At 36.0% G+C, this 19,612-nt stretch overlaps 1 protein-coding gene across 6 annotated transcripts in view; it reads left to right on the plus strand.

Annotated features, from left to right (window-relative positions):
• The window catches only part of EXOC6 (exocyst complex component 6), a 227,528-nt gene that overhangs the window by 59,164 nt on the left and 148,752 nt on the right, over nucleotides 1-19,612 (plus strand). For all 6 annotated transcript variants that reach the window (XM_017876754.1, XM_017876757.1, XM_017876756.1 and 3 more), the window contains 2 exons: nucleotides 4,058-4,103; nucleotides 14,489-14,693. In XM_017876754.1, the coding sequence (XP_017732243.1) occupies nucleotides 4,058-4,103; nucleotides 14,489-14,693 (251 nt within the window). The remainder of the gene's footprint in view (nucleotides 1-4,057; nucleotides 4,104-14,488; nucleotides 14,694-19,612) is intronic.

Genomic DNA, 19,612 nt, shown 5'->3' on the forward strand with positions numbered 1-19,612 from the left:
TTTGAGACGGAGTCTTGCTCTGTCACCCGGGCTGGAGTGCAGTGGCCGGTTCTCAGCTCACTGCAAGCTCCGCCTCCCGGGTTTATGCCATTCTCCTGCCTCAGCCTCCGAGTAGCTGGGACTACAGGCGCCCGCCACGACGCCCGGCTAGTTTTTTTTTGTATTTTTTAGTAGAGACGGAGTTTCACCGTGTTAGCCAGGATGGTCTCGATCTCCTGACCTTGTGATCCGCCCGTCTCGGCCTCCCAAAGTGCTGGGATTACAGGCTTGAGCCACTGCGCCTGGCCTAATTTTTAAATTTTTTAGAGATAGAGTCCCACTCTGTTGTCCAAGCTAGAGTGCAGTGGCTTGATCATAACTCAGTGCAGCCTTGAACTCCTGGGCTCAAGCAATCCCCTTGCCCCAGCCTAGTGCTGGGATTAAAGGCATGAGCCACCACACCCGGCCATTTTTTTTTTTTTTAATATACTAAGCTAAATCCACCCTTTGTCCCATTTTGAAACTTATTATTTTTTTTTTAGGAAGGAGCCTAAACTTCCATATTCAGCAGAATAGAATGAGATATTTTATATGATATATAGATATATATATATATTTTTTTTTTGGGGGGGTGGAGTCTCACTCTGTCTCCCAGGTTGGAGTGCAGTGGTGCGATCTCTGCTCACTGCAACTTCCACCTTCTGGGCTCAAATCATTCTCCTGCCTCAGCCTCCTGAGTTGCTGGGATTATAGGCGCCCACCACCATGCCCACCTAATTTTTGTATTTTCAGTAGAGATGGGGTTTCACCATTTTGGCCAGGCTGGTTTCGAACTCCTGGCCTCAAATGGTCCACCTGCCTCGGCCTCCCAAAGTGCTGGGATTACAGGCATGAGCCACTGTGCCTGGCTATATGCTATTTTTATAATGTAAATTTAGCTTAGACTACAAATTAAATTGTTAAAACTGTTAGCAGATTTTATTGGCTAAAAAAATTGTTATTATTATTATTTATTTATTTTATTTTTTTTTGAGACAGAGTCTCACTCTTTTGGTCAGGCTGAAGTGTAGTGGCTTAATCTTGGTTCACTGCAACCTCAGCCTCCCAAGTAGCTGGGATTACAAGCATGCACCACCACGCCTGGCTAATTTCTGTATTTTTAGTAGAGACGGGGTTTCACCATGTTGGCCAGGCTGGTCTCAAGCTCCTGGCCTCAAGTGCTCCATCCACCCCAGCTTCCTAAAGTGCTGGGATTATAGGCGTGAGCCACTGCCCCTGGCCTGTTTTTTGACTTGTGAGAATAGCTTTTCTTTTTTTTAGAATCACTGAAATTCTACTCAGCTTAATCTCTGATGGACCAGGCATATTTACATAAAAACTTTGAGTAAATAAAATGTTGGCTTATTATGTTAAGTTTCAGGGTTGAGAAACCTGTTTCCTTGTAGTCATGTTTAACAATACCTCTTTGCTACCATCAGGTGCATTGTAATAGCTATGAAGATGTCCTCTAAGTTTGAATGTTTTGTCCCTGTCTGATAATAAACCTTAAAAATTGGTTATTGATGGAATGAGCAAGAGCCAAATTCAGCTTATTCTCCACTGGGCTTTTTAAAATAGAGAAATAAAGGGAAGTAGAGATCAGGTGTTTGTTACTGCTACTGTCTTTGTTTTTAAGGCTAGACAGCAACTCTTAGTTCATATAAATATTGTGTTCCTAATGGCCACATCCAGAACTACCTGCTTTCCTCTATTCATCTTTCTGCCCTACTATCCACTTACAAATGTCTGTGTATGTGTGTGTGTGTGTGTGTGTGTGCGCACGCGCATGTCAGGCATCATGGTAGGTATTGGAACTATAAAGTTGGAAATAACACAATCTCAGCTTTTGAAGGATCCTATAATCTGTGAAAGGAAGATAAATCTCGGGACCCTAAAATCACTAAGCCAAGAAAAAAGTCAAGCTGGGAACTGTGTCAAGCAAACTTGCCTCCCATTTTTCTCCTGAATAAGATAGCTGCAAAGATAAGAAGCTACATACTCCCTCACAATTTGCCCACTGGAAATTCCTTGTGGACAAAGGACAGACAGAACTCAAAGTCATCCTTCTGAGCTCATCTGAGACAAATGCATATCTGATTGCTTCCTCTGCCCTTTTATTTGTGTAAAAATGCAGATTCACTGGGCCAGACTAAATTGTATATTCAGTGGAAGACTGATCAAGGACTCAAAAAAATGCAGCCTTTTGTCTCTTACCTACTTCTAACCTGAAAGCCCCCACTTCTGAGTTGTCCCACCTTACCAGACTGAACCAATGTATATCTTACACGTATTGATTGATGTCTCATGTCTCCCTAAAATATATAAAAGCAAACTGTACCCCTGACCACCTTGGGCACATGTTTTCAGGACTTTCTGAGACTGTGTCATGGGCATGCCCTTAATCTTGGCAAAATAACTTTCTAAATTGACTGAGACCTGTCTCAGATACTTGGAGTTCACAGATCTTATGGGAATAAAGACAAGTAAGTCATTAGTTACAGTACAGTTGCCTAACTCCTCCTTGGATTAGGAGGAGTATGAGAGAATATAAGAAGTCATAGCTTGGACATGATGACTCATGACTGTAATCCCAGCACTTTAGGAGGCTGAGGTGGGAGGATCATTTGAGGCCGGGAGTTTGAGAACAGCCTGGGCAACATAGGGAGTCCCTGTCTCAACAGAAAATTAAAATAAAAAAAAAAAATGAGCCAGGTGTGGTGGTACACTGGTGGTTATAGCTACTTGGGAGGCTGAGGTGAGAGGATTGCCTGATTCCAGGAGGCTGAGGCTGCAGTAAGCCATGATTGTGCCATTGCCCTGTAACCTGAGTGACAGAGCAATACCCTGTCTCAAAAAAAAAAAAAAAAAAATCACAGCATAAACAATGGATTTATTTTCCTGGTGTGTTAGTTTTACTGTTTTGAGGAAAGCATTATTTTATATGGAAATGGTATGAGATAGATATGAAATTTACATGAATTGTTAAGATTGGAGACTTCAAAGAAAGTTTATACTTACTGCAGCAGGCTCTCTCCCAGTTTATGTGTCCGTCTAATGCTTTGGTTGGAAAATGTGAAAAAAATTACATTACAATATAAAGGCTATGATAGAGATATACATGGGGTCCTGTGAGGCGACAGAGTCGGGGTTGATTCACTATAGCTACCATTGCAGTTTTGATGGTTTTCAGACACATAAACAATGTTTTTTGTAAACTTGGAGGCCCCTAGGAGGAGTCATATGACTGTAGAAAAATCTGGAAAAAAAGTGTTGTCTATCCGTATTGTAGAGGGAAAGCAAAGTGTGTACTCATTCTGTACTTTGAAATTCTAAGTTTAAAGGGTAATCTATGTGGTTTAAAACCCTTTTGGTGACACTATATTATCTTGGCAAAGATTAATTTATTGAATAATTGCATTCCTTTCTATCAAACAATTACATTTGATAGAAAAGATGAAATGAATCAAGATACTTTGTTATGTTTACTTCTGGCTGTATTATAATTCACTCCTACTGCTGTAAGCTTTTGACATTTTTCATTCTTTGTGGATTTGGTATAAACTTTTGTTTATAGTGAGTTTAACACAAGTGTGTTATTTTGTTTGGTATATTGTATGTTGAGTCAAAAATCAATGAATCTCACACTCAACTGTCTCTCTCAAATAACTAAAGTCTAAAATGCCAGTTCTATTTCAGGGAAGAAACATTAGTAATTTCTGGATAGGATAATTGTTAGTAGGCTAATGTCTCAGTTATATGTGTTAACATATACAAGTGTTCCAGGTTCAGTGTAATATATCTATGTGTATGTGTGTGTGTGTGTATGTGTGTATATATAATAAAACGTTCAGTATATAAGGAAATTAAAATGTTTTTATATACTTGAAGTATTTAACATTTTATTTGAAAATATTAGCCTAACTCAAGGTGTAGAAGTCTAATGAATTTGTAATATACTCTTTCCTGCTTTGATTATTTTCATCTCTCAAAATATTTTCTTTTCATTTTGAAAGCTAAAATGTTATATTTTTTAATGCAGTGCTAGAAATGTACAGTAAGCTGAAAGAACAGATGAGTGCCAAAAGGTGAGTTGGTTTTTTTTTCTTATTGTTTTAAATAAGAATTTTTTTCTATTATTGAAAGGACAGATACATTTACTATAAATCATAGTGAATCATGAGTTTTGCTGTCCTCATTACCCTAACCTTTGTACTTAAAATTTGTGCATCAGGATAATCCACTAAAGCAAATCTTAGCCTTTTATTAATGAATCATTGTCCTTTATAAATGATATAAATGATTAGTAATGTTGATCAAGGACAAATAGCTGAACAGGAATGAAAATATTGATTAACTTACCAACATACTAATATTGCATGTAACTAAGGGCTAGGTGCATATTGTGGAAGGAAAAGAGTGTAGGCATTTATATTTTGACAATCTGGGTGAATGTAGTACACATTCTGTTTTATAACTCAAATGCGTATATGACAGATGAAAAAGAAAGTAATTTAAAGTAGTTTATTGATTGCCATAGGAGCATTGGATATAGTGATGTTTAAAATATTTTAAAGACGAACAATTTTGGCCAGGTATCGTGGCTCATGCTTGTAATCCCAGCACTTTGGGAGTCTGAGGCAGGAGGATCACTTGAACCCAGGAGTTTGAGACTAGCCTGGGCAATATAGGGAGACCTCATTTTGACCCCCACCCCCTAAAAAAAGAAAAGAAAAAAAAATAAACGATTCAGAAGTAACATAGAAAAACCAGAATAAATGAGACAGTTTGGACTAGGGAAAAAATGATTTCTTCTTGGTTAGTAACTACTTAATTATCAGAACACATCATATACAGACCTATAGTAAAAGATGTGTGTGTGTGTTCTGCTTCATGGTGCTACATGTTGAATTTCGTTAGGCTTTACTAGTTAGTGCAATTTAGTAAAATGATTTTTTCCCTGTAATAAACAAGCCAAAAACTATTGTGAAAGTCTATTTTCTTCACATACGTGTTAATAATATATTCTCTTTTTAAATCATTGTTATATATCCTCACATTTTAAAGATCCAAATAATTGCTCTATGTGTGTGCTGCAAAACAACAACAACAACAACAACAACAACAACAACAAAAAACAGATATCACCTTTCCTATTTCCCATTCACCATTCCTTCTTTATAGGAGCAAAAACTTTTACCTCTTTTAATGGATTATTTTGGTATTTACATTTATGTCTTTAAATAACTAACTTTTAATTATTACCATATTATTTTCTAGTTTGGGGCATTATTGGTTTTTCAGTAATATAATCTAATGTTTGTACTCACATTTTCTCAACTATCCCCAAAATGTGTTAGGTCTTTTTCCCTTCCTGAAAACATTGATTGGTATGTGTTCTTTTGTCCCTTTTAATCTAGAACAGTCCTCCTGTTCTTTGTTGTTTTCATGGCAGACTCCAGGTCAGTTCTCTTGTAGACCAGGGCATTTTGGATTTATCTAGTTGTTTCTTCATGTTTAGATTCAGGTTAAAAGATTTTGGCAAGAGTATGACATAATTGATAATCTCACATTGCATGACATCAGGAGGCTTATACAGTCATGTTGTCCTTAGGTTATGCTAAATTTGATCATTTGGTTAAGGGGAAGTCTACCAGATGTCTTTTGAAAAGTATATTTTCTCTTTGCAATTAGTAAGTTATCTGTGGGTCCTGTTTCCTAACAGCTTTTCATCTAGTAGTTTTATCATTCTTGCCTTAATCCATTATTATATTGGATTTGCAAGATGTTGATTTAAAAAATGCTATTATTTCTTTAACATTTATTAACTCGCTTTTTTATATATAAAGAAGAGCTTTTTATTCCCCACCACCACCTTTTTTCTTTTTTTCCTGATTATTGTTGTGAACTTACGCATTTTAAAAATAAAAATTTATTATTGTCATTATTCATTTTGATGCACAAATTGTTTCAAATTTAACAAGAGAAACTCCTCAGACTAGTTCGTGTGTCTCTGTCTGAGTATTTTTGTGTTTATCGTACAGTAAGATGTTCGAAGCTCTCATTGTGCTTTTTTTTTTTTTTTTTTTTTTTTGCCTCAGATCTGGAAGCAGCCATTCTCCAGGGTACCCTAGCTCCTTTTAGTATTAATGGTATTTAGAAACTAAGATGTATAGGTTGGAAGCAGTGGCTTACACCTGTAATCTCAGCACTTTGGGAGGCTAAGGCAGGCAGATCACTTAAGCTCGAGAGTTTGAGACCTGTCTGGCCAACATGGTAAATCCCTATCTCTACTGAAAAACAAACAAACAAAAATAACTGTGCATGGTGGCGTGTGCCTGTGGTCCTAGCTACTAGGGGGTTGTGGGGGGTGGGTGCTGAGGCAGGAGGATCTCTTGAGGCAGGGAGCCAGTTGCGGTGAGCTGAGATTGAGCCACTGTACCCCAGCCTGGGTGACAGCGAAACCCTGTCTCAAAAGAAAACAAAACAAAACAAGGAACTAAGATGTATGTGTGTGACTTATTACATACACACACACACACACACACACACACACACACACACACACACAGTTTGAAGTTGTCAGTTTGTGACCTACCTTTTCTCTCTTTTAGAACCTTTTCTTTGTCCTCTGTGGTCTATCATTTCCTGATGATGTACTTTGATGTGGGTCTATTTACCTTCTTTGTGATGGGTACTTAGTGAGCCTTCTTTTAATCTGGAAATTATCCTTTAAATCTTATAATATCCTTAAGCATTAGGAAGTTTTTTTGAATTTTTTTTTCCTTCTGCCTTCTTGATTATTTCTCTAGGATATTAATAGTTCAGTCTTCTAGATTGGTTCTCTAATTTTCTTATCTCTTCTTTGACATTTTAAAATCTCTTGGTCTGCTTGCTCTTTTTTCTATGAGATTATTTCATCTTTACCTTCCAAAGGTGGTGCTGATTTTAAAAAATTTCTGCTAATTTTTAATTTGTAGGAGCTCTTTTATGATCTTCAATTTTTTTTTTCAGGTAGCCTCTTGTGTTTGCTTTTTAGAGATTCTTGGAGTTGTAGACTTATGACTTGTGCATTTTTGTTTATGTTATACTAAAATAAACATACCTGTGTAGCCACCAGGTTTAAGATGTTGAATGTTATTGCCACCCAAAAGCTTTCTTATACTTCCTCATAGTCACCGCCACCAAAACAAGATACAGAATACTTCCGTCACCCCCCCAGTTTGCTCATACCTCTTTCTAATTTCTCCTCCCTTCTCTAGAAATAACCACTTTCTGAGTTTTAGCATCATAGATTAGTTTTGTTTGTTTTTAGAACTGATTTAAATGGAATCTTCTTCACTCCTGGTAATGTTTTAAAATTCGTCTGTGGTTGCATAGTTTCTTTTATTGCTAGAATTTGTTTATGTATCCATTAGTTGCTATTTGGGTGGTTTCAGGTTTGCGGGTATTATGAATAAGACTGCCATGAAACTAAGGTACGAGTCTTTTTTATAGGGATATGTTTATATTTCCATTTAGTAAGTATATAGGAGTAGAATTGCTCAGTGATAGCATAAATGAATGCTATACTTTTTAAGAAACTGTTAAATACTTTTCTATTTAAGATATGATTTGAAAAATAGACTTTTAAAATATAATTTAAAAAATAATTATTCTAGTAGTACCATTTATACTTCCATTAGCAATGTATTAATAAAAGAATTTCATTTGCTTCACATCCTTGCAAATTAGTTTGTTCTAGTTGAGCCATTTTGGTAAGTATAAAATAGTATCTTACTGTTTCAATTTGCATTTTCCTGATGACTGATTGNCTTTTCTATTTAAGATATGATTTGAAAAATAGACTTTTAAAATATAATTTAAAAAATAATTATTCTAGTAGTACCATTTATACTTCCATTAGCAATGTATTAATAAAAGAATTTCATTTGCTTCACATCCTTGCAAATTAGTTTGTTCTAGTTGAGCCATTTTGGTAAGTATAAAATAGTATCTTACTGTTTCAATTTGCATTTTCCTGATGACTGATTGTTTATAGATTGGAGTAAACAGATTTATTTATTTATTTTACCACCAGTGAAATCAGAGGAAGAAAAATCATGGGTTTAGACTGTAGAAAGAAAGGATTTAGGTTAGACACAATGCAGGGCATCTAGATGATAAAGGTTTGGGAATGTTGAATTTTGGTGGCAAGAAAACCTTTGGAATTGGCTTCTCTAGAGATCTTTAAGTATCATAAGTGCCTTTTTATTTGGTATTTGGCTGTTTGTATGTTTTCTTTTGTGAAGTGTCTGTTCACATCTTTTGCTTATACTTTTTATTTAATAGATTTTATGTTTTAGAGCAGTTTTAGGTTTACAGAAATATTAAACACAAAGTACAGAGTTCCCATATACTTTTATCTTCTTTCCAAGCAGTTTTTCGTTATTAATGTCCTGCATTAATAAGGCACATTTACTGTAACTGATGAACCAATATTGATACATAAGTATTTACCAAATCCATAGTTTTACAGTAGAGTTCACTCTGTGTTGTACAGTTCTATGGATTTTGGCAGACATACATCATGTATCCATTACAGTATCATACAGAATAGTTTCACTGCCGAAAAATTTCCTGTGTTCCCTATCTTTCCCCATCCTTCCCAGCTGTGAACCCCTGCCAATAACTGAACTTTGTACTGTTTCTATAGTTTTATCTTTTCCAGAATGTCAGATAGTTGAAATAACATAGTATATATGTAACATGTTCAGACTGGCTTATTTCACCTGACAATATGCATTTAAGGTTCCTCTATGTCCTTTCGTGACTTGATAACTTATTTCTTTTTTAATCACTGAATAATATTACATTGTATGGATGAACCATAGTTTATCCATTCACCTACTGAAGGACATCTTGGTTGCTTCTAAGTTTTGGCAATTGTGAATAAAGCTGCCATAAACATTTGTGTGCAGGTTTTATGGACGTAAATTTTCAATTAATTTGGGTAAATACCTGGGGATGCGATTGCTGGATCATATGGTAAGAGTAGGTTTAGTTTTGTAAGAATCTGCCAAACTGTCTTCAGAAGTGGCTGTACTATTTTGCACTCCCACCAGAATGAATGAGAGTTTCTGTTGCTCCACATCCTCCGCAGGATTTAGTGTTGTCATTGTTTCGGATTTTGCCTGTTCTAATAGGTGTGTAATGATATCTCGTTCTTACTTTAATTTGTAATTCACTAATGACATATGATGTTGAGCATCTTCTCACATGTATGTCTTCTTTGGTGAGGTGTCCAAGTCTTCTGATCACTTTTTAATTTGGTGGCTTAATTTTGGACTGTTGAGTTTTAAGTATTCTTTTTATATTTTGGATACAAGTCCTTGATTCAGTTTGTGTTTTGAATGTATTTTCTCCCAGTCTGTGGCTTGTTTTTTCATTTTCTTAACAGTGTCTTTAAAGAGTAGAAAGTTTTAGTTTTAATGAAATTAAATCAGAAAAGTCCAATTTACCTTTTTTCTTTCCCTCATGGATTGTGCTTTGGTGTTTCTAAAAACTAATTGCCAAACCCAAGGTCATCTAAAATTTCGCTTGTGTTATCTTCTAGAGTCTTAGAGTTTTATGTTTTACATTTAGGTCTGTGATCCATTTTGAATTAATTTCTATAAAAAGTGAAGGTCACTGTTTACATTTATTTGTTCACTTTTTTGCATGTGAATGTCCAGTTATTCCAGCAGCATTTGTTGAAAGAACTACTCTTTTTCCTTTGCATTTCCTCAGTTAACTGTATTTGTGTATTTCTGTGCTTTCTGTTTCATTTTATTGACCTACTTGTTAATCCTTTTGCCTTCACCATACAGTCTTTAATATTGTAACTTTATACTGTATTAAGTCTTGAAGTTGGGCAGTGTCAATCTATCCTTCTACTTTGTTCTTCAATATTGTGTGGCTATTCTGGGTCTTTTGCCTGTCTATATAAACTTCAGAATCACATTGTTGATATTCACAAAGTAAGTTGCTGGGGTTTTGATTGGGGTTGCATTGAATCTGTAGATCAAGTTGGGAAGAACTGATATCTTGATGATACTGAGTCTTCCTATTCATTAATATGGAATATCTTTCCATTTATTTAGATTTTTTATTTAGATTTTTTATTTTTTTTTATTTTTTTTTATTTTTTTTTTTGAGACGGAGTCTTGCTCTGCCACCCAGGCTGGAGTGCAGTGGCCGGATCTCAGCTCACTGCAAGCTCCACCTCCCGGGTTTACGCCATTCTCCTGCCTCAGCCTCCCGAGTAGCTGGGACTACAGGCGCCCGCCTCGTCGCCCGGCTAGTTTTTTGTATTTTAAGTAGAGACAGGGTTTCACCGTATTAGCCAGGATGGTCTCGATCTCCTGACCTCGTGATCCGCCCGTCTCGGCCTCCCAAAGTGCTGGGATTACAGGCTTGAGCCACCGCGCCCGGCCTTATTTAGATTTTCTTTAATTACTTCTATCAGAGTTGGTATTAGTTCCAGAAAATTTTTGTTGAAGGTTTTTACATAGATACATTTCCTGTTACCTGCAGAGACTTTTGTTTCTTTTTTCAGTCTTATTGCCTCTTTTTTCTTGTCTTATTTCACTAGCTAGTACTTCCACATAGTCTGATGTTGACTAGGAATGGTGAGAGGGAACATCTTTGTCTTGTTCTTAATCTCATGGGGGAAAAGCATCTTGTTTCCCACCATTAAGTATGATACTAGTTTTGTATAATTTGTGTTTCTTTAAATTTGTTAAGGCATGTTTTGTGGCCCAGAATGTATCTGTCTTGATGTTCCATGTGAGCTTGAGAAGAATGTGTATTTTGTAGTTGTTGGATGAAGTATTCTATCAGTGTCAATTAGATCCAGTTGATTGATGGTACTGTTCAGTTCAACTATGTCCTTATTGAATTTCTACCTGCTGGATCTGTCAATTATTGTTAGAGGCTTACTGAGGTCTGCACTTGTAATAGTGTATTTATTTATTTTCCATTACAGTTCTATTTTTGCTTCACATATTTTGATGCTCTGTTGTCAGTTACATACACAATAAAGATTGCTTGCTATGTCTTCTTGGAGAATTGACTATTTTATCATTATGTAATGTTCTTTATCCCTAATAATTTTCCTTGCTCTGAAATCTGTTTCATCTTAATATAGCTGATCTACCTTTCTTTTGATTAGTGTCAGTATGGTATATCTTTCTCTATCGCTTTGTTTTTTATCTCTTTGTGTCTGTACATTTGAAGTGATTCAGACATCATATAGTTGTGTCTTATTTTTTTCCACTTAGAATTTAATAAAATTTTGTACTTTTCATGTATCTTGTAAATTTTTTTGTATGCAGGATATTGTATTTAAAAAGAATAGAAGAGAATGAAGTAACCAATTCTATGGTAGGACAAACTCTGGTGAAATGGAAATGCCCAAGGGAAGGCAAATGAAGTAAGAACAGTGGCATAATTTGTACCTTGTAGGCTAGAGAATCATTGGAGTACTCACACGTTCTCCATTTAGTGATGACACATACATTTTTTGAAGCATCTTGTGTTTATAAAAACAGACACCTTGTCAGAGGTTTAATATATAGGAAAATTTGGTCTACTGTTGTTTATTTTTAAAAATCAGAGACTTAACATTCCAGTTATAAGGACATCATTACCTTATAGTAAAAGACTTTACAGATAGGGTAATAATTTGTTTTAAAATAATTTATAAGGTAAATTCCATTATATATTGTTGAATAGGGTATGTGCTTATAGAACTGGAAGTGTAGATATGTAACTGGATGGAAATGTGACCAAATGCTGATGAGTTAATTACAACATGATAACATCAGATTATAGGTGCTTTTTATATTCCCCTTTTAGGTTTTGTATTTTTCTAGTGGTTATGGATCACTGTTATAATTTTGTAAAAACAGTGTTAAGTGTATCTAAAGGAGAAATCGTAATCTATTGTGGTGTCATTTTTGCTTGCATTTAGAAACAGATAAAACATAGGAGATTTGTGGCTAAATTTTAGAAAGGATCCAGGGCCTGGTCTCTGACTTCTGCTTTCTGTCTAAGATGATAAACTTTCCATATATCTTCACTGGAACTTTCCCAGAAAGCAGAGTCTGAGGTAAAAATAATATATTTTACTACTTTTTTAGGGAGTATAATCCTAGGGAAGTTCCCTGAATCCTAGTTTTAGGGAAAGGAAAATGAGACAGGAAATCAGCTGAGAGAGCAAATATGAGAGTGAGTTATTGAGTTATTTAAATACCTTTAGGGAGGGTTGTATATGTTTTTGCAACTCATAACCTTCCCTCCAGGAAGAGGAAAGGAGACCTTATCTCTGACTTGCTTTTCTTATTGGTTAAGAGTTCAACCCCCTGACATTAACTCTCCACATTTCTGGGTTGTGTGTATGTGGGTGCTAGGTAAGTCTTATGACCTCTCATGCATCTGATAATGTCTCATGGGAGCACCAAGATGGGAGGTGAGAGATGAGCAGCATGAAGGGAGGCACAGTTGTGCTATGAACTAAGTTGACTGTGTCTGTGGTATGTTGCAAAAACTACTGGTAATATTTTCCATTTGTTCTACACCACTTAGGATTTTGAAATCCTATTTTGAAATGTATTTTGAAGTACATTATAGACATTAGCATGAATTTTCAGAAACCATACCTGTTGTAGAGAGAATATTTTTGAAATATACCTAGTTCATATAAAATCAGGAAATTAGTCCAGGATCAGGTAGTGTGGTTTGACTGTTGATTGATCTGTTGCATCTAAAATGTTATGGGTTATACCGAAAATACCTAATTCATTATTTCACTTCATCTAAGCCTTTAATATCTCAGGCATTATCAAAATTATTGTAATGACAGCTCTCCCACCCATACCACCACCTAAATATTTTAGTTTCTAACCAAATGTACATTTTGTTTACATTATAAGCATGCTGATGTTTACCAAGATAAAATTTAGATAGTCTAATTTTTAAATTAGTGGTCATATTTTGTGACAATTAGCAGAATATACTCTGTCTTTGAGAGTATGTGCCAGGAAACTAATTGGTATTTTAAAACAGCTTTTGAATATAATGTCTTTTTTGTTTTGTTTTGTTTTTTTCTGTTTTGAGAAAGTTTCTTACTCTGTCACCCAGGCTGGAATGCAGTTGCATGATCTCACTGCAACTGCTCAACCTCCCAGATTCAAATGATTCTTGTGCCTCAGCCTCCTGAGTAGCTGGGATTACAGGTGTGCACTGCCATGCCCAGCTAATTTTTGCATTTTTAGTAGAGACAGGATTTCACAACGTTGGTCAGGCTGGTCTTGAATTCCTGATCTCAGGTGACCCGCCCGCCTTAGCCTCCCAAAGTGCTGGGATTACAGGTGTGAGCCACCACACCTGGTGGGTCTTTTCAACTTAATTTTGTTTTCACTTATGTCTTATAGTTTCTATCAACTTAGTTTTGCTTTTTTTGTACATTAGTTAATGCCTTTTCCCACTTTTAATGTCATCCAGTTCAGTAGAAAGATATAGAATGCTATGTAATTAATTTTTAAAGTTCTTCTGCCTAACTCTCAAATAGATTTTTGGTGGTGAGTATTATTGTCGGAAACTGACAGTTTGGTAAAGTCTCAGTCCTGCTACCAATTAATATGGTATCTTGGCCAAATTATATACTCTTTTTCTGTATTTCAGTTTTCTCATCTATAGAATGCTACTTGTAGTATCTGCCACAGAAGTGTACCTCATAGAAGTCTAAAGAGAACTGAGTTATGTATATGAAAATATATGTCAATTTATCTAGGGCAAAGGCTATACTAATTGCTGCATACCCAGCATGTCACACTGTGAAATAGTAGCCCCAAAGCCCGAAAATATTCAGTAAATATTTGTTGAATTGAAAAGCACTCTACCAGTGTGGATTTTACCTGTTTGTGTGTGTGTGTGTGTGTGTGTGTGTGTGTTACTTAACAGTATTTCTAATTGCCTTAAATAGTAGTATGACATTTTTTTAAAAGTTAAATAAATTTTATTTTAATTAGAATTATATTCAAGTTATGTACTTTTTTGTATGGTGAATCCATGTGGACGGGTATTAGGATGGGAGATAGAATACAAAATCATATAGCAAATCACTAAATGTTGTAATTCAGAAATTTGAAACAATTATACATATTCATTTAAGGTATTGAGATGACTATGATAATGCTTTTGATGTTATAGATTCAGATGAAGTGAAATAAGGAAGTTTTACATTAATGTATGCCATGAACTTTGAGCCTGTGGCTTGTTTATGTGGTTTATAGTCTGTCCTTGACAAATAGATGTAAATATTAATTTTACTTATTTTAACTATGACTAGGTCCTTTTTAATGAATAATTGGTGTAAGACTGATTATTTAGACTTACTTGTAAATTTATTGTGATAAGAACTTTTATAGAGTTTTCTTTTACCTTCTCACAGGTACTATTCTGCCCTAAAAACTATGGAACAATTAGAGAATGTGTACTTTCCCTGGGTTAGTCAGTACCGGTTTTGTCAGCTCATGATAGAAAATCTTCCCAAACTCCGTGAGGATATTAAAGAAATCTCCATGTCTGATCTCAAAGACTTTTTGGAAAGCATTCGAAAACATTCTGACAAAATAGGTGAAACAGCGATGAAACAGGTGAGATTAAAATAATTTTGATTTAATATTATTTAGTAATATAGGATCTGGAAAATATCCAAAGCTTACTTCTTTAACTTACATAAAATGCTTATTTTGTTTTACCTTTTCTTTTCTTTTCTGGTTGTTGTTTAGAAAGGATTCTATCAGTGTTTTCTTTGGCTTCACAGTTACTCCTTTTTTAAGTAAAATCAGTCTAACTTAAATTCTTTAGTTACCACCTGAACTGTCAGCTTCTTCTCCATGTATGTGGTGTTCTATTATCCTTTATCACCAGCCAAATCTGGTATAGAATTGGCTAAACAGTGGCAGCCGCAGAGGCAAGTGGGAGCCTTTTTACGCTAAGATTCTAAACTGTTCTCTATTTAAAACAAATTAAAATATTAACCATGAATTAAAACTATTATAGTTCAATAATGAACGGACAAACAATGGGAAAAGCCTCAGCAGTTATGAAGTTAATATATCTACCTTTTGAGTCAGCAGTTCCACTGCTAGGTGTTTATCAGTGAGAAACAAAAAACATGGCCTCATGATATTCATAGCATCTTTGTTCACAGTTAGCCCCAAACTAGAAACAACCCAAATGACTATCAGAAGGAGAATGGATACATAAATTGTGGTATATTCATACAATGGAGTACTACCTAGCAATAAAAATGAATGACTTACTGATAATGCAACAACATGTATAAATCTCATAGATATGTTGAGCCACAGAAATTGAATGCAAAAAGGCACAAATTGTGTGATTCCATTTTTATTGCCATTCAAAAGCAGGTAAAACTAAGATGAAGGAAATCAGAACAGTGGTTACCTCTGGGTGGGGAAATTGCCTAGGAAAGGACACAAGGCGACTTTCTGGGGAGATGGAAATGTTTTATACCATGATAAAAATATATTTGTCAAACTTGTACAGATCTTAGCTATATATTTCAATGTATATACATCTTACTTAAAAAAACTATAAACAATAATAAACTATAAATAGAAAACTATAAAAAATAATTTGGGGCTGGGCGGGGTGACTCATGCCTGTAATCCCAGCACTTTGGGAGGCTGAGTCGGGCGGATCATGAGGTCAGGAGATCAAGACCATCCTGGCTAACGCGGTGAAATCCCGTCTCTACTAAAAATACAAAAAAATTAGCCGGGTGTGGTGGCGGTTGCCTGTAGTCCCAGCTACTCGGGAGGCTGAGGCAGGCGAATGGTGGGAACCTGGGAGGCGGAGCTTGCCGTGAGCTGAGATCACGCCTCCAGACTGGGTGACAGAGTGAGACTCTGTCTCAAAATAATAATAATAATAATATAATAATAATAATAATAATTTGGAGTATATATGGAGTGAGTGGATAAAGTTGTACATGAAACAAGAATGTAAAAATATTAGTTGAAGATAATGATGGGAGTTCATGATATTAATCTGTTTGAAATTTTTAATAATAAGTTTAAAAAATTAAATTTTCTAAGAGCTGTTAAAACTCATAATAATTATAATGTTATAGAAACAGAACAATGCCCAACACCATTTCTTCTTTTTGTCTTCACATTGCACACTGTTATATGATTTCTAATGCTTGATTTTGTTCCCCCAAATATTACAAACTACTTTGGAAACTCCTCAGTTTTTCTTACTGATTGCCCCTGGTCAGTGAGGGTCTTCCCCATTGGAGAGCTCCTCAGCATTGTATTCTTCCCTTCAGTATTACAGTGTTTTCAATACTATTTCTCCTACCTCTGGCCAAGGAAATCTGTGCATGCCGTGGGGGTTAAAAACACAACCACTTGGTAAATTTCTTCAGTATGAGAATGCAAACAGTTTAAAGTTCATATTCCATTATAGATTTTAATTACAAGTGTCAATATTAAACTTGTCTTCTTTGACTTGTTTTTCATAGACCAGTTTTGGATTCTTTCCACTTAGGGAGTCCATCAAATCATGGACCCTAGGATTTAAGATTTACAATAATTTATTTCTGGGAGAGAATAGACTTTCTTGGTCCACTATCATTTTTTCCTCATAAAAGTCATCAAGCTCCCTATCATTGCAATTTAAACAGTCATTTCATACAGAAACCTTTTCTTAGCATCTCTCTGTGGGGATGTTTTTCCTTACAATTTCTTCTTTCGGAAATAACTTCCACAGAGTTGAGAAGTTAGAGAGTTTTCCTTCTAGTGAGAGTTAGACTTCTCAAAATTTGATAAGAAAAATTGTATTTTGTTCTGTCTTGGTGTCCCTTCAGGCCACCTTTCAATTTCTTGTGGGTTTCTCTCTGTGTATGCGTGTGCGTGTGTGTGTGTGTGTGTGTGTGTGTGTGTGTATGAGAAGCCTCCTGAAGTCTCTCATCAGCTCTGCTCAGTTTGGCAGAGTCACAGTTTAGTTCTGGAATCTTATAGGTGGCATGAGTGTAAAGCTCATACTTTGCAAAGCAGCTCCCTCCTTTGGGTGCACTCTGTATCCTGTGCTTAATTCTGTGATCTCATATCCCTTTTATGGATGGATGGACTTATGTATTCACTTAAATATCTTATAGCTACCCCAAACTCAGCATTTGTAAAACTAAACCCATTCTCTTTTTCCTAAATCTATTTTTCTTATATTTGCTATCTCAGATAGTAGTGTCTCCTGTTTCCACAATCCAGTAACTGGGGAGTATTTTAAACTTTTCAGGAGTATTGATACTGTTAATGTTATTTGTTACTAAGTCCTACTTAGTTACTATCAGTTCTGCTTCTAAATACCTGTAGATTCTGTTTCCCCCCTACATAACTGAACTGTTACATAGAATCATTTGTTTTCCTTATCTGTATCTATAGCTCTTTTCCTTTTGGTTACTGTCCTAAAATGCAAACAAGACCACACCACTTCATCTTAAGTGATTCCCTGTTACCTTTTACTTAAGTCCAAGTTCCTCAGTCTCATCTTGCTACTTGTCTCCCTTTTATGCTCTAGCAGTATCTGCTGTCTTAAGATTTTGGAATATACTAACTGTTCACTGAGAATGTCTTCCATTCTTTCACATTGCTCAGTCTCATGAATTCCTGCTTTTTCCTCCCAGAAACTGGCTTGAGCATCACCTTCTCTGTGAAATCTTCTGCCATCACCCATTACACTACTGCCAGTGAGAGATGGTCACTTCATCCTCAGTGTGTATACCATCGTACTTTTCACACTACAAGTTTTTTTTTTATGTTCTTAACTAGGCTGTGAATTTTTTAAGTGAAGGATTTTGCCCGGCTTATTTTTGCCTTCCTGGGATCTAGCTATTATGCCTAACATGAGTGGCACAAAAAAGTTATTTTTGAAAATTAGTTTAGAGCTGAGTTTTAGATTGTCTAGGGAGAATTTTAAAAATTCTAATATGAGAGATGAATCCACTCTTGTCTGATGTTTAATTAGCAATAGATATCTAAAATTTATATTGGGTAAGTTAACATTTTCCATATGATGTTCTCTGGCACACATTTTAATATTGTTCTCTAGGGCCGGGGTTCCTAGCCCCCCAGCCGCAGGCTGGTACCTGTCTGTGGCCTGTTAGTAACCAGGCCACACAGCAGGAGGTGAGTGGCTTGCTAAAGAGGATTACTGCCTGAGCTCCGCCTCCTGTCAGATCAGGGGCATTCGATTCTCATAGAAGCGCGAACCCTATTGTGAACTGTGCATGCGAGGCATCTAGGTTGTGCACTCCTTATGAGAATCTAATGCCTGATCATCTGAGGTGGAACAGTTTCATCTGAAACCATCCCCCCACAAGAGAAGGCTGAGGACCACTGCTCTAGGGAGAACAAAGGGACTAAATAGTCACATAAATTTTGGAAACCGAGGTTAAATAAAGTTAAACAGATTTATTTACTTATGAATTGTAAATCTCCTAGGAGGAGGATACAATATGTAATATTTATATAACTCATTTGAGCTTAGAACACTTTTTTCAAGGAACATGTGTTTTTACTGTGTGAATGGTTAGTTTTGTGCATAACATAATTTGGAAACAGTACTGTAAATAAATGGTTTTATACTCTGAGGACCGAAAATCATTGACAAAGTTAGTTTGGGCCCAGAGGGTAAGGGAATACATAGGAGTGATAATAATTTTCTCCAGTACGAGCCTCTGGGGGGCAGCCAGGATCAAAGTCTAGGTAAGAGAGGAGCCAGATTACTGCAACTTGCATGGTCTGATAACCTAAGAGTAGAGAAGGGCTGATAGGCAGTTACATATGCCTTAGAGAGAACTCACCTAAAAGAGAACAGAATAGCAACAATCTGACTCATCAGAACAGAGAGAATGTCTTGCAATGTGTAAGGAAATTAAAATCCTGGAATTAAGTTTATGTTTTTATCTATTTCTGGTAATGAAGTTCTGATAGGGAAGTATTACTAAAATACCTAAAAGTATGAGGGTTCTCAACTTTTTATTCTGTGTAAATGTTGTTTTTTGTCAGTGATCAGTTGTGGGATAACAGCTTCTGCATTCTTCGTCTTCCCAAACTGGGCATTTTCAGTGGGAAGTAAAATAAGCTTGCAATCTGATGTTGTAGTTCCTTCTGTGAGGTTAATGGCTAATTAAGGAAGTTGGGAGTATGGCCAAAGAGTGTTGGCCAGTCTTCCTTGCCAACACACAATATGCTAACTGAGGAAATACATAGTTCTACATAATTTTAAGACTGTTTAAAAAGGAAGAGAAGCTGGGTGTGATGGGTCACGCCTGTAATCCTAGCACTTTGGGAGGCCGGGGCAGGCGGATTGCTTGAGCCAGGGGTTTGAGACCAGCCTGGGCAACATGGCAAAACCCCATTTTACAAAAAAATACTAAAACAAAAACAAAAACACACAAAAAATTAGCTGGGTGTGGTGGTGTATGCCTGTAGTCCCAACTCCTCTGGAGGTTGAGGTAGGAGGATCACCGAAGCCTGGGGAG

Source organism: Rhinopithecus bieti, unplaced genomic scaffold (assembly GCF_001698545.2).
Source record: "Rhinopithecus bieti isolate Rb0 unplaced genomic scaffold, ASM169854v2 scaffold_9383, whole genome shotgun sequence".
In the NCBI taxonomy this organism is placed as follows: Eukaryota; Metazoa; Chordata; class Mammalia; order Primates; family Cercopithecidae; genus Rhinopithecus; species Rhinopithecus bieti.